The 15,339-nt window shown below is 36.5% G+C and overlaps 3 protein-coding genes across 3 annotated transcripts; 2 read left to right on the top strand and 1 right to left on the bottom strand.

Moving 5' to 3' along the window:
• The first annotated feature begins 884 nt into the window (after window positions 1-884).
• On the top strand, window positions 885-2,673 carry LOC130740945 (cysteine desulfurase, mitochondrial). The gene has a single exon (XM_057593678.1). It carries the CDS (start codon window positions 1,040-1,042, stop codon window positions 2,408-2,410), a length of 1,371 nt encoding a protein of 456 aa, XP_057449661.1. The 5' UTR covers window positions 885-1,039; the 3' UTR covers window positions 2,411-2,673.
• A 4,273-nt stretch (window positions 2,674-6,946) lies between these two features.
• Window positions 6,947-8,090, bottom strand: LOC130735861 (EPIDERMAL PATTERNING FACTOR-like protein 2). The gene is made up of 3 exons (XM_057587737.1): window positions 7,675-8,090; window positions 7,564-7,598; window positions 6,947-7,494 (listed from the first exon to the last, which is right to left on the bottom strand). Exons 1-3 carry the CDS (start codon window positions 7,766-7,768, stop codon window positions 7,249-7,251), a joined length of 375 nt encoding a protein of 124 aa, XP_057443720.1. The 5' UTR covers window positions 7,769-8,090; the 3' UTR covers window positions 6,947-7,248.
• A 1,599-nt stretch (window positions 8,091-9,689) lies between these two features.
• On the top strand, window positions 9,690-11,449 carry LOC130735860 (probable xyloglucan endotransglucosylase/hydrolase protein 6). Its single transcript, XM_057587736.1, has 4 exons — window positions 9,690-10,140; window positions 10,251-10,355; window positions 10,495-10,690; window positions 10,777-11,449. Exons 1-4 carry the CDS (start codon window positions 9,939-9,941, stop codon window positions 11,150-11,152), a joined length of 879 nt encoding a protein of 292 aa, XP_057443719.1. The 5' UTR covers window positions 9,690-9,938; the 3' UTR covers window positions 11,153-11,449.
• The last annotated feature ends 3,890 nt before the right edge of the window (window positions 11,450-15,339 follow it).

Below are 15,339 nucleotides of genomic sequence, written 5' to 3'. Positions count from 1 at the left end.
ATTTATTATCCAATGCGGATGTTTCTCCAAAATTATGCTCTGCTGCCACGTTTGAAGATGAAGGGTAAGCACCATCAGAATTTAGCTTAACTCAACCTTCATATAAAGGAGTTCAACGAATCACCAATGCAACTGTCACCGGATCTGATGCGAGTGGCACGCACCATGCGAAGGGCGGGCCTCATTGGTCAAAGCATTAAATTTAAAAGGCTTAAATAAGTTTTTGGGCCCGGTCCTTTACCTCATTTTTAGCTTTGGTCCCTCCGACGTTGACCCAAATTTTCAGAGGGACCAAAACCAATCGTTTTGGCAAAGGTTAGAGACGATTCTCCACATTTACTCCGGTGAGGGACCAATATAAAAAATGAGGTAAAGTACCGGGAGCAAAAACTTATTTAAGCCAATATAGAAATGAACACACATATTTTATTATTGTAGTTCAACTATCAAACACTTCAACTAGATTAAATATTTTGTTGGTGTAAAGTTTTGGTGAATTTTCCTTTGAACACTACCACGTGTCAAGACATGCATTAAAAACTATAAGCGATTTACAAAGGTATTTACTTATCATCCACTAAAACAACTCTTACATTAGCAATAAAAATTAAACACATAATTTTTTAAGGGTTGTGAGGCATCAAAATTTGAACTCTGTCAAGTTTCACCGAACCAACTGCTTGAGTGTGTTTAAGAGAAAAAGAAAAATATGTCCAACACGAGCACCTTACATAAGTTCACCCATCCTATCCTAATTGTATCAAAAAACTATTACCCAAATCAACTAGTTAAACAACTTACAATTTCTAACTAAAAATTAGTATAAATAAACTTATCAATTAATGTTAAGAGAGAGACGGTTTAACTTTGGACAATGTGATGACACGAGTGATTCCCCAAAAGTGGGGAAATATATATATTTGTTCTGTTCCTATCTCTCTTCAAAACCCCAACAAACATAAATTAGGTCTTTCTCATCTTCCTCTTTCTCACTTCGCCAATCCGATAAGGAAAGTGTGGGACTAATCTCAACGATCCAATGACCTCTAAGCTACTTGCTTCCACCCTCCGTCACCACCTCACAAAACCCACCCAACTCCTCCGCCGACACTTTCTCTCCACGGCGGCAGCAGCAGCGGCAGAGCCCCAACAACACCATGACGAATCGGCTGGCCTGACGATGAAGGGAGTCAAAATCGCCGGAAGACCCCTCTACCTCGACGTGCAAGCCACATCACCGGTGGACCCTCGAGTCCTCGACGCGATGCTCCCCTTCTATATCTCCCGCTATGGAAACCCTCACTCTCGCACCCACTTCTATGGCTGGGAATCCGATGAAGCCGTCGAGAACGCTCGCGCTCAGGTGGCGTCTCTAATTGGCGCTTCCCCCAAGGAAATAGTGTTTACCTCCGGCGCCACCGAGTCCAACAACATCTCGATAAAGGGTGTGTTGCATTTCTACAAGGAGAAGAAGCGGCACGTGATAACGACCCAGACTGAGCACAAGTGCGTTTTGGATTCATGCCGCCATCTTCAGCAGGAGGGTTTTGATGTTACCTATCTTCCGGTTGAGTCTGATGGGTTGGTTGATTTGGAGAAGCTTAGGGCGGCGATTAGGCCTGATACTGGGCTTGTTTCGGTGATGGCGGTGAATAACGAGATTGGGGTGTTTCAACCGATGGAGGAGATTGGGAGGATTTGCAAGGAGTTCAATGTTCCGTTTCATACCGATGCGGCTCAGGCTTTGGGGAAGGTTCCTGTTGATGTGGAGAAGTGGAATGTGAGTTTGATGTCGTTGAGCGGGCATAAGATTTATGGGCCTAAAGGGGTTGGGGCATTGTATCTTAGGAGGAGGCCGAGGATTCGCGTGGAGCCTCAGATGAATGGTGGTGGGCAAGAGAGAGGGATTCGAAGTGGGACGATTCCTACTCCTTTGGTTGTGGGGATGGGTGCGGCGTGCGAGGTGGCTATGAAGGAGATGGAATATGATGAGAAGAGGATTTCTGCATTGCAAGAGCGGTTGCTTAATGGGATTAGAGAGAAGCTTGATGGGGTTGTGGTGAATGGGAGCATGGAAAGGCGTTATGCTGGGAATCTGAATTTGTCATTTGCCTATGTTGAAGGGGAGAGTTTGCTTATGGGGTTGAAGGAGGTTGCTGTCTCCAGTGGTAGCGCCTGCACTAGCGCTAGTTTGGAGCCTTCTTATGTGTTGAGAGCATTGGGAGTCGAAGAGGACATGGCTCACACTTCCATTAGGTTTGGTATTGGGAGGTTCACTACAGAGGCTGAAATCGACAGGGCAATTCAGCTCACGGTTCATCAAGTGGAGAAGTTGAGGGAGATGAGTCCGCTTTATGAAATGGTCAAGGAAGGTATCAACATCAAGGATATTCAATGGGCACAGCACTGAGTATTTGCCATCCGCCTTCCTGGTAGCCTTTTAGAATCATGTTGAGAATCACGATAGGTAGTTTAGGATGAAACATGATATAAATGATTATGTATAATAAGTTAATAACTTTATGGTATTATGTGTGTTTCATTGGCAATTACCTGAAATAGATAATGATGGTAGAATAAGCACTCATGATGCTTGTAAGCTTTATCAAGTTTTGATTTTGTGTTGTTTTTTTGTGCTTTGCTGAATCTTTAATACATCTGGCCAATTACGTATGGTGTACTCTTGGTGTTGAATACATTCTGCTACCTTATTATGAAACTAGATGATGATAACAGAATAAATGACTTCCATAAGCCATTGCCAACTTTTAAATTTGCTTGGCTATTTTATCTGCAGTATGTTACTTTATTTTCCTCAAGTGACCAGAGTCTGAAGTTCTTGAATACCACCAATTTAGAACTGAACACAACCTTGGTCATTGGTTACACTCTTGGCTTGATTCACATAAATTACGTTTCATCTTGCTGTCAACATGTATAAGTTGATGTCAAAGGGGTTTTAGTATCTTTAGCATGTAGTTCTGAGTTCAATTTCATTTGTGCCATGGATCTTAATGGAAAACATCAGTTTCAAATTATAGTTTACTTTAAGACTCAATTTCTAATGACAAATACATGAATAAGTGACAATTTTTGTCCAGGTTCTCTCGATAACCTGGGTGTTACTTCTATATAATCAGTGTTTTCTTTCTTCAGCTTTGGCTGGTTCCTATCAAACTTCTTTCTGTTATCGATCCTTATTTCCTTCATTATAAGTAAATATGCAGCTGTTTTGCTCAATACAGCTCATATCTACGAAATGTTGTATTGTGAGCTTTTGACCATATATATTTCAAAGTGTTTTTTTTGTGTGTCTGAGAGTTCTGTTTCCTGAGGTCTAGGCCATCTTATGCTATATAATATTCTCTATGTAGTTTTAGCTTTGTAGTTGCATCCTTTTTCTGTTTAAGTCATAGTTAGATGATTTGTGCTCATACTTACCCTGTGGTTGAAAAGTGGGAAGCTGGTGTTTGTAAATATCATCATCTATACATATTAGGTGCTTCTGGTTCAGGTAATGCAAGTTTCCTAACTCATAAGTCAATCCAATTTAGGTAGCATGCTTATACTATAGGGAGTTGGAGTTGTATATCCTGTTTTAAGTTGGTTTGTCCTTTGTTTGCATTTCACACATAATTTTGCCAAGCAGCAAAGAGCCACACAGTTTGGTAAAGTGTGATTTTGGTTGGAGTTCTTGAGACTCAGATTGTAGTTGTAATCTTGCACCTTAAAGTTACAGTGTAGTTATAATTTGACCTGGTGGATGCACTGATTGTTTCAAGGGATGGATGTCACTGGTTTTTATGAACACATAATCGTACTATATGGATTGATCTGTGTAAGCATTAGTCTAGTTTCAGATAAACTTCTCATAAACAGATACACTCTTCCTCCTCCAGATTAGAAATAGTGGTTTCAAGATTGTGATCCGAAAACGCTTAAGCTTTTGTGTTTCTTCTTTATTTGGTCCCAGAAATAGGATCTGCATAAGTAATCGAGTAATAGGCATGGGGCACCAATAGAACCCCGCCTTTGAATAGCATCTTACTGATCTGTCAAAAATGGTTGCTGAAGAAAGAACATGGTTTTTTAACTTGCTGATTGAAAGTGGTTGAAATGGATTCTTAACCCCATAAGGCCATAACAAAGTTTTATGGCGAAGTTTCAGAGCAGTATGCTAGTCTAGCAAGTGATCCCCCATTTTGACCTAAATCTTTGCACAAAAGCACATAAGGTGGACATATATACAGCTTTGTTCTACTTCCTAAAGCTCAACATTCTGCTTCCCAGGCAAGAGTGACCAAAATTTAATATTTATTGAGGTCCAAGTCCAGCAGGCCTAACCATATTTGATCTGAAAGAGCTTCATAGTATTAAGCAAAATATGATGTTCTTCCAAAATTTGTTCCACCATAATACTGTCCAAACAGATGCATAACTGTATCATTAAGATTAGTTATTATATGGTCAGTCCTAAGCTTTGGACAACCATGCTATTGCTGTTTGCTATATATTAGAGAACCATTCGTAGTGAAAACATCGAATATTTTCTCATTCTTAATGCTGATTTCTGATATCCTTCAATTTTCAGACAAAAGCAAAACAATATACTTTTCTTTATTATGAAAATTCTTCCGATTGCTCACTTTGCCCCATAAGTTCCTGATTCGCCCATTGTAAAAATACATTTATCTTTTCTTCCGCTTCTTATACAGCCAAATAACTTAACACTCTAGTGTTGCTGTTGGCCATCAGCATCAGATGGGAACTAGAGTACGATTGTTGTGTAGTTCAGCTCAGCACATCACAGTTTGGCCACACCAAACTTGAGAGGAAAAAGTACGGGAATATTGGAATCTGAATTATTCCTTTTTCTTCTTCCAGTGGTCCCAAGATTTTCAGTTGCCTCTACCTTCTTGACCTTTGCACCAACATTCTCTTTTATCAGTTATGAGTTTACCGTAGGGTAGGATGTTCTTGTCAACTGATCCTATCCAACTTTCAATCATTTTTTTTTGTTTTCTCTCTATTCCACTTCTATCTCTATCTAAGTGGATTTGAATAAATTCACCTCTCATTCAACTGTACTCACATATTCTTCTTCAGTTCTTCCCCTTAGGCCTTAGGTTGATCTGAACTCAGACCACAAACCATTATTATCGCTTGTGCATGTATGGTTTTAAGTTGAACTCAAGTGAATGCAGATGAAGGTCATGGTTTCCTATCACGTGCGTTACAAAGACTCATAATACACAATCTCACACTTCAGTGCACCGAATATGGTTTTCAACTAAGAACCAAACATTTAACTTTGTGTAGTCTTCTTCTTAGGTGATAGCATTTTATAAGGTTTCATATAATCACTAGTTTATAATTATTTATTTTGGCTATAGGTTTCAAGTTTTTAGTGATCTTATCACTATTTGTCCTTCTTAACTGAGAGAGCAGAAAATTGTACAGATACCGAATCACATCACATGCACATTGGTTTTCCTGCAGTTATAGAATTGGCCTTTTTTCATGTTGGGTGTGTGTGTCTCAAAACAGACCCACATTTCATACTCCATCTAATTTTGGGAAGTTGCATAACTATCTAAATATGCCTTGTTCTGCTCTGTCAACAAGTTAAGCTCATAGAATACAAGTTGTGCACATGAGATTCTCATTCAATTCACGACAAGTGGATTTTTGAAAACCAACACTGTTGCACATCATATTTATGCAAGGATATCTGCACAAATCAATCAATTCTGAATTCAACTCACTCATATATCATCACACCCTACACTACACAGAATTACATGGATCAGTGCAAGTTCTCACCACTTTCATTTCAAGCATTTTAATTTAGCTTGATGTTGGATGTAAGATGCATAAAATTCTGCGAGATCTCCACTTTGGCTAAGAATAAACAAGACAAATGAATTAAACACCATATCTTTCACTCGAAACATAAGCCATTTAGTGTACGAGCCCCTCTCATCTATAAGTTTCTCAACAAAATTTAATCCACTGTGAAATTTCTTACTCACAATTGATTGCTCATCAATCTGCTACAAGAGAAAAAGGTTAATTTGTTCTCATAAAACTTGTACACCTCCTATGGTGAAGAAACATGTTCTCCTGTTGAGGTAGGTAATATATATGTGATTCCCATGAGTTCGACTATTGTGAGCGAAAAAAACACATGTTGGAAGAGTTAGTCGCATCATGACATAGATGTTTGTGGCTCAAACATGTGGAAGAGACAAGTGCTAGAAGCTGTTCTGTTCCATCACTTCAACTCCTAAAATGAGAAAAGGAAACAGTGCATGTGAAACACTCCAGGTCTCCACCAATTATGCTAAGCTCAAAACAGCATCTGATCTCCTGCATTCTTACTGTTGATATACCAATCAAGAGGTACAAGATTGAAACTCGTTATCGTCTTGTCATTTTGAATAGAAATCACAAACTTGAGTTTCCTTCCAACTAACAATCTCCCTGTATTCACGGAAACAGTAGTTCACCAACATGTTATTGGAAAAAATTGCAGGCCATTTTGGATATCATATACACTGCTTCCCTTCTCTGACTTGTTATAATGTTATCAGTGCCCATTGCCGTTTGACCATACAAATACAATACCCGCTACAAATTTTGTCAATCTGTTTTTATGTGTAGTTAAATATTAAGAAATAATAGTAAAAATAAACATGAACACAGATTTTAATATAACATGTGACATGATTAGAAGATTCACTCCTAATTATATAGTGATTCTACTAGCATTGTGCACTCAAGTGCGAGATGCACTTTTTGTTAAGCCACACTGAGGCGAACTTGTTCGTGATGCACTTTAGAAGGTGCATTATAATAAAGTAAAAGCAGATGATTTCTTAATTAATCAATTATTACTATTGTAATTAAATACATGCATATAGCATATGTATTACAAATTGGGAGCGTATAATTAATTTACTATTTAATATGCATTTCTCACTATGAAAGAGCCAAATTCAATCAGCTTAAAGTAGAGAGTTGAACAATGGTATTGAACAATCATTTATGAAGAACGAACTTTCATCTCAATTTATAAAAAAAAGTTTTGAGATCACTTTTTATTTTAATCCGCATGCATAACATATATCCATACATAAACAGCTTAGTGAAATGAACTTAATGAAGCAAGTGGAGTATGAGGAAGTAGACTAGTCATGCTTCAGATTAATTATCTAAATGAACTACAATATTGTGGAACACTTGGCATCAGGGATTGAAAATGAGGTTCCCACATTTGCACTTCCAACTCATGGGCTTGTAATTAGATCCGTCATCTCCTTTAGTATAAGCCACTGTGGACACCATTGAGGGCTTCATCTGGTGGTTATGTGATTTGGGATTTGTAGGCACCTGAATGGCCTCACAGTGTTTACAGGTCCTGCACCTTGTCTCACAATTTGGTGGCCTTGAACCTATCTGTGCCCTCGCCATCGCCTTCTCATCAACTATTGTCTGCACAATTCACTAATCATCACAATCAACAGAAGCTAGAAAACATTTTTAAAATAAGCTGAATTGTACCTGGTAAAAATCATTCTGTTTGAAAGTCTTTCTCCCTATAAGAATCAAAGAAAAGACAATGTTAGTTGGAGCTGGTTTTTAATTTGGAAGCAGTGAGAATCACTAATATACCTTCAATAGTCCAGCTTGAAATGATCAGAAAGAGAAGAGAAAGGGTAACAAAATTGAGCCTTTGATCACAAATGACACCATGATCACGCCTCATTTCAGGTGTATAGGGAGGTAGACAAATGAAAATGGATGGAGTTAGAGAAGGTTGATCAAGAAAGAATAGGATGAAGCAAACAGCACTAACTCAATCAGAACATAGGAAGTAAGGAGCAATATATTGCTAAAGAGCTTTCTATATATTGAAGTGATGGAACATAGAAAGACAAATGAGAAAAATGCAGAGGAGGAGCTCCCAAAAGGGAAACAGCCCTCTCCTTCGGGTCACGAGCCTCTCTCTATTTATCTATACAACAATCCAAGAGTATATCATAATTGATGCATAATCATTAGAACCACAAATTCATATTTTGGATCAACTTATTTTACCTTAGAATCAATTCTAGCACCTAAATCCTACTCAGAGAAGCTTCTCCCTAAAATAAAATCAATTCAATCTTCAGAATCACTTTTGAATGCAGTGCATGTGAATTTTGTGTCTCATCACATTAATTAAGAATTAATAAGATAAAGACAATATAGATTAGATACACATATGTAATGTAAAGTTTTGAGTGGAGATATGATGTTTTTGTTTGTTGTGTTGTTTCCAACTACTCAAATATAAGACAACTAGAATTTTGAAACAGCAAAAAGCCAATACTGTCACCAGATGTAAGGGACAATCTCCAAGTAAGAGACATGCATTAACAGCTGTAGATTTTTGGTTTTTCATTTGTTTTACAGATACATTATACTTATACAATTGTTTCACTCCTCCATTTTTTGCTTTGGTTTTTAATATGTTAAGAAACTGGGAATGTGTGAGGTGTAACCTTCATTTATTCTTATTTTGAGTGTAGTGTGTCATAAGAGGAGTCCCACCATATATATAAGGCGATATTCCCCTCTGTGTTTGTATGCTGGAAAGAGGAAAGAACATTAATCTTTGGCTCAACATTATGGTATTATCTTTTCAATCTATCATTATGAAATCACATGAGGCCCTGCCAATCACTTCTGATGTGTTTATACTTTATACTGTCTATATGCTACCAACTAAATAACCAGGACTGATGTTTACATAGCACCTTCCCCCACTTTTGCTTGTCTTGTCATTTTCTTCAGGAGTACTAAATCCCATAATCACTTCTAGCCTGAATGTACAAAGTGCAGCTTATGAAATTAAGGTGATTTAGAATTTAGATTGTGTGCGCATCACCAACCAATCTAAATACACTGTAACTTTCATATGTTCTGATGAATTTTCAATCATCTGTCCTATGCAAGAATTAGGTTCCAGTAATAATCACAGAACAAGATAAGTAAAAACCTTGGAAGCAGCATAAACTTGAGAAGTGTGTTCAGGGTAGCACAATTATTTTATTATTATTATTATTATTATTATTATTATTATTATTATTATATTTTCTGATCTCTCAACCATCTTACAAAGTAATCATATCTCACGGAATGGGTGGGTCTTATTTTAATAATAAATTAAATATGAAGTTGAGATGTGGAGTTACCACATAAAAAAAACTCGCTCTCATTTCATGTCACATACGCAATTTTAAACTGTTGAAGCACTCTCCCTTTTTTATATTTCAACTTATCTTCTGATGATCATTCTTGCATTCCAGCTAAGATCCTTCAAATTCGTCACTATGTGCAATTAATTAAAGTCATACCAAAACTTCCACTAAAAAATTTCGCACAGAACCAATGTCCGAAATCATACGCAAAATTAATTAGTATAAGTTGGCTGTTTGACGAGTACGTATTTACTTTATAAAGTTATGAATTAATTTGATAACAACTACGATAGCTATTTTATTGAGTTGTCCTCTGAGATTTGCAATGTCTTCAAAATAAAAATCACAGAAGAGGATAAAAAATAACACTATATAGATAGGATCATCTCATGCTTAAAAGTCTTACCACCCATATCATCTTTACTTGAAAATTTGAACACGCAATAAGAAAAAAAAAACAGTTGAATGTTGGAGTCATTAATTCTTCATATTCAGTGGGAAGCAGAGGATAAAAGAGGTCCCAAGTATGGACATTGTGCTTGATGAATGCTTACCATAAGCAAGATGAAATTAAGGCAATTAAGCTGTTGTGATGGTTTCCATTTCATTGCTGCAGTGCAGCGTTCTTCATCCTATAAATAAGACACTTCGTCTCCTCCCACTTCCATTCCAATTCAAACACAATATTCAAACATGTCCATGGCAGGAAATAACATTGGTGTATTTGTTCTGTTATCAGCATTATGGATTCTCGTATCTGCTGTGTTTGTTTGGGGAGGACCCTCACCCTACCTTACTTTTCAGGAAGGCTTTCGAATCACTTGGTCAGATGATTCTCATGTCAAGCAAATTGATGAAGGCAACACCATCCAACTCATGTTAGACCAAAATTCTGGTGAGTAATAAGTGATTAAAGTAAGTACATGTTTGGCATTATTCATACTTCGCGCGTTAGCATTTGATTTGATTTGCTCACACTCTCTTTTTCACCTCAACTTTCTCTAGGTAGTGGCATTGGATCCAAAAGTAAGTACATGTTTGGCAAAGTCAGCGCAAATATCAAGCTTAACGCGGGCGATTCTGCTGGGACTGTTACCTCACTTTACGTGAGTCTTAATTTAATTCTTAATCACACATTCACACACTCATCTTTTCAATAAAAAAATTGCTGAAATTAAGCCGATGAAATCTAAGTCATTTAAGTTATAAAACGCTTGGATTGATTGTGGCATGCATATACTCTATGCAGTTGAACTTGACACGGACACGAGACGCGACGAACTCGATTTCGAGTTCTTAGGGAATCGTAGTGGGCAGCCTTACGCAGTTCAGACTAACATTTATAGTAACGGGAAAGGTGATAGAGAACAACAGTTCTACCTCTGGTTTGATCCTACTGCAGACTTCCACCTTTATACTATTTCGTGGAATCAACACCAAATTAGGTAAGATATATATACCTTACCGTTATTCATACTCATTCATATATAATCAATGTGGGACTCATTAAAATCTCAATATATACATGCAGATTCTATGTTGATGATGTTCCCATTAGAGTGTACAAGAACAATGAAGAGAATGGAATACCATACCCATCGAAGCAACCCATGGGAGTGTATTGCACACTATGGGCAGCAGGTTGGGCAACAAGAGGTGGGTTAGAGAAAATTGATTGGAGCAAGGCACCTTTTATTGCTTATTACAAGGACTTTTACATAGAAGGGTGCCCACTGCCAGGCGGGCCTGAAAACTGTACCACAAACCCAATTATTGGGTACCGGGATATTCCTTCATTTGACATCCGAAGGTACAAGTGGGCTCGTCAAAACTACATGATCTATGACTACTGTCAAGACAAGGCACGGAACTCTGTGACTCCACCGGAGTGCGTTGATGGGCTTTAAGCCCAAAGCTCATATCAGTTCAATAAACCAAACTACATGGGATGGATATCCTCTTATTTACACTACAATAAAGAAAATTACAGATAAATATTGTCATTACATTTTAATTTCAGTTTATCCCATGTGATAAGTCCCTACTATGAAAGATGTTCAGAGACAGGTTCATAATAAAATTGAAGTGGTTGCATATAAAATTAAAAGTGGGGTTTTTAGAAAATTATTAGTAGCATATATTGATGAAGAAATTTATGAAAATATCCGATATAGAGAGGGTTGAGTATTCGTTCAACAAATACCTGCTATCTTAGGCGTTCTAATTAATCAAAAATAAACTTATACTACTCTACCAAGTACCAAGTTCATTAAAATATGCTTTCCAATTAAGAATCTGCATCTATTCTTTCAATCCTTTATGCGAATAATCAAAGTCAACCCATTTTTATGTCTGTGTTAGCTTCAGGATCAAGTATAATAGGACCATATATAGTGATGCTCATATCATTTGACATATGAAATTGCTAACTTCTCGAAGGTTGATCCTCTTAATTGAAAAATTAAACTATGTTAAGTTTTTCTACACATTAATCACTACAACAAAAAAGGAATTCTTCTGCGGTTTGTAACCTTCGAAAAACATAAGTGATGAAAGATTTAGTGGTGGTTTAGAAAACCAATGCAAACCACCTCCATTTATTTAGGGTTTATTTAGCGGCAATTCCAACCGCCCTAAATGTGTTCTAAATATAATCTTTTAAAAACATTTCGCGACAGCTTCAACAACCGCCAAATCATATGTTGTATTTAACGACAGTCAAACTCACCCATAAATATGTTATAACTCTTGAACACCTTTGAGAACATTGTGCGAAATCAAATTTACCAGCAAAGCTAAATGATGTATTTCACGGTGATTATCTTTAGGGTCATTTTTTATTGTGTTTTTTAATTTTAAAAAAAAATTGGGTACTCCTTGTACCATTTTAGTGACTTTTTGGCTTTATATAAAAATCTTGATTTGTAAAGAGTTATATAATTTCTTAATTCTTTGAAAGTGAATAAAATTACCTCATACATAACCTCTGTTCACAAGCTTAGCTAGTACAGTAGCTAAAAAATCCACTGACAAGAGAATCCATTTATATCAGTAGCAAAAAAAAAAAGAGAATCCATTTATATCTCTTACATATGCAATTGCAAGCAAAGGAAGCGCCTCCTACTAAATTCACCCTTTGCGCCCAATGGGGCCCTGATGCCATAACTTTGTGTCACAACATAACCGGCAAAACATTCCATTCCAACTGTTTATGCCCCTAACCTCCCTCCTCTAGCATCTATAACAGATCGATCAGGTCAATCTTTTTAAATTTTGGGGCATGTATTCATTGATGATCATGGTCCATCCACCTCTCAAGTGTCCCTTAGTGGGACCTGTATGGTATGCAAACCTTTCCTTAGTTTCCAGTTCTTGAATATTGACACACTCAGTGCTGAGTGGACACAGTCACGATTAGTGGAGGAGTGACATGGATCTCTCTGTTTTCACCTGCTTTAGAACGCAAGCATGATGGTTATGTGTGAAACTCCACACCCACACAGCAAGTCTTGAAAAAAGGGAGAGTTTTAGTGGGACAAGTTAAACCCTTTTATATATGCTTTATCCGTATGTAGTCGGTGCGTTTGTTTCTTTGATGCTCTTCCTCTCGGATGGAAATATCAAACATAATGTGAGTACAATATCTATCTATTATTAGTAATTATGAGGGAGAATAATGTTATCTCAGCAATCCATTTCCACCTCCACCTCATGTAAAAAAGAAGAAAATAGAGAGGAACGAGTGATATGATTTGTGATGTGACAGAAAATGCAGAGAGAGATAGAAAGAAAAATGGGTGGAAATGAGATAGAAGAGAAAGTGAGGTGTGTATATATCATTATTATGGGGATGATACTTAAACATATAAATAGTGCAATCACGTAAGTAATTTCAAAAGGTTTACCGATCCATGCTAGGGACTAAATTCTGCCGATGATAAAGTTAGAGAGATCAAGTTTTGTCACTAATTTACAACTTCAACAATTTCACCACAAGGTTAATATTAGCAAAATGTTTTATTTTGGGTCGCTAATTATAATAATTTATTAAAATTTGTATGTATCAGTAACGAGTTTTTTTTTTTTGAAAAGAGTAACGAGATTTAATATGCTTACAAAATATGTAACAAACATGTAATCAAAAAATATGTAAAAAATAAACGGATTTAATTTAGTGACGATATTTGTTTTGGAAAATATCCTTAATTCCATAAAATTCATCCCTAATTTCATTTTTATTATTCATTGGATAAAGATTTTGTAACAGATTTGGATATTCTATTACAAAAGTTAAAAGCGGTAGGCGAGATAGTGTAGATTTTAGAAATGAAAAATAAAATTTAGTGTCATATGAGCAAAGTTGAAGACCTGAAAGTAATTACTAATTTAATTTCTTTTTTATAAAATACTTTTTAATGCAACAGAAAACTACAACGCTAAAACAAACTACATAACTAAAAATGACACTACAACATTTATCATCTACAGCCACGCCCAGATAACCGTTGCCAAATGCGAAAAACCGTTCTCTATTTCTTTTTGAAACGGTTTCCAATATGTGGTAGTCTAAGGCGTTGCCTATTCTTACGGAAACGGTTTTACTGATCAAAGGGAACCCTAAGAAAAAACCGTTTCCGTTGTTGTACTGTAGGAAACGGTTTTCTGGCTGTCCTAGGACAACGCTTAACAACATGTTTTCCTTTAGTGATAGAAAAACCGTTTTCGTTGCCTATATAAAAAACACATATAAAACACTTTTTGTCGGTGCTAAACCGCCAGAAATGGCTTTATAGCTGCCAAAAAACAAAAAACTCCACTTGCACCCCTACATAAAACTTACACTCGCACCAATGCCCTTACCATTCAATTAATTACCTATATGAAAATAAGTTCCACTAAAACTAAAATGAAAATATAATTGCTGACAATAAAAGCATTAGATAATAATATCTTCCATAATATTTTTCATTAAAAGCACACTATTTTGGTTTAACTACAAGGGAATGAAAGGACTTGCAACCTAACAGTAATTAGAGTAACATGAAATGATTACCCATCATTGCTAGGAAATCTTAACAAAAAGTTGCTCCTTCCATTTCCTCAAACTTCCATCATCCTTTTAAATGATCCAGTGCTTAACCCTGGTTGTCACTAATAGAAATTCCCCGAAGCACAGTTCTGCATAATGGGCAAAATCTTACCTGTGCAACAAAATCAAAGTGTAAATTTCAAAGCAATTAAGATTTTCATAGTATTTCGTTTATAAGGAAATTTGAAAACAACTATGCAACCTTGATAATTACACCTTACAGTTAGTAGAATGTTGGTAGCAATCAGTAGAAAAAACTCTGCAATACACCCAATACTAGAAACTCATCCGCTACCTTCCACAATCATACCAGGGGTAACAAGGAAATTTGAGAAAAAAAATATTTACATCTCAAATCGCTAAACAGGACTTGTCCAGCCAAATGGAAGTAATCCATGTATCAAGTGTCTCCCAATTTTAGTGTTTTTGGTGTGTGTATACTTACAGCAAACTTTCGAGAAATCCTTGCTCTTACTTACAGCAAGGTCCCTATCATAAATTTGCAAATTACAAGACAAGTATTGAAGAACTATGGCAAGAAAAAATGTATTACCAGATGTAAAGTTGTTGTATTAGAATTTGTTCCTCCAAAAAGTCTATAGTTGCGGCCCAATACTTCATCCCTCGCATATAACCTCTTCAAGTTACAGGGAAATTGAAAACATAAACTGAAAGTCTATATGTAAATCGATGTTATTTGCTTTACTCCTTACATAAGATGTCATAAAATTGGCTGAAAACAATCACAAGGCTATTATTAATTTTCTCAAGGTAAAGGTTTTAGACTCGTTATAGTAGGTTACCACAGAAAAGATGTTGTCCATGGCAGTGACAGCGCTACTCTTCTCAACTTTACTTGACTCACATGGCTCTTCACTCTTGAATTATGCATGCCATGAAGCTAAAATCAGCACCTACAATACAAAACCCAAACCACCAGTACAAATCAACAATCACTCAGGAAAAGCCCAAAAGGGGCTATAGAAACTGAAAGTGACAAATGAC

Source organism: Lotus japonicus, chromosome 2 (genome assembly GCF_012489685.1).
Source record: "Lotus japonicus ecotype B-129 chromosome 2, LjGifu_v1.2".
In the NCBI taxonomy this organism is placed as follows: domain Eukaryota; kingdom Viridiplantae; phylum Streptophyta; class Magnoliopsida; order Fabales; family Fabaceae; genus Lotus; species Lotus japonicus.
Note: the sequence above shows the minus strand (reverse complement) of the source record. Positions and strands in the feature narration are given on the sequence as shown.

Bases quoted from the DNA above. Each gene is read 5' to 3' on its own strand.
- LOC130740945 (XM_057593678.1), top strand. From the start codon at position 1,040: ATGACCTCTAAGCTACTTGCTTCCACCCTCCGTCACCACCTCACAAAA.
- LOC130735861 (XM_057587737.1), bottom strand. From the start codon at position 7,768: ATGAGGCGTGATCATGGTGTCATTTGTGATCAAAGGCTCAATTTTGTT. The intron at 7,599-7,674 runs GTATATTAGTGA...TGATTCTTATAG, and splicing joins TTCAAGCTGGACTATTGAAG to GGAGAAAGACTTTCAAACAG. The intron at 7,495-7,563 runs GTACAATTCAGC...TGAATTGTGCAG, and splicing joins AACAGAATGATTTTTACCAG to ACAATAGTTGATGAGAAGGC.
- LOC130735860 (XM_057587736.1), top strand. From the start codon at position 9,939: ATGTCCATGGCAGGAAATAACATTGGTGTATTTGTTCTGTTATCAGCA. The intron at 10,141-10,250 runs GTGAGTAATAAG...AACTTTCTCTAG, and splicing joins CATGTTAGACCAAAATTCTG to GTAGTGGCATTGGATCCAAA. The intron at 10,691-10,776 runs GTAAGATATATA...ATATACATGCAG, and splicing joins TGGAATCAACACCAAATTAG to ATTCTATGTTGATGATGTTC.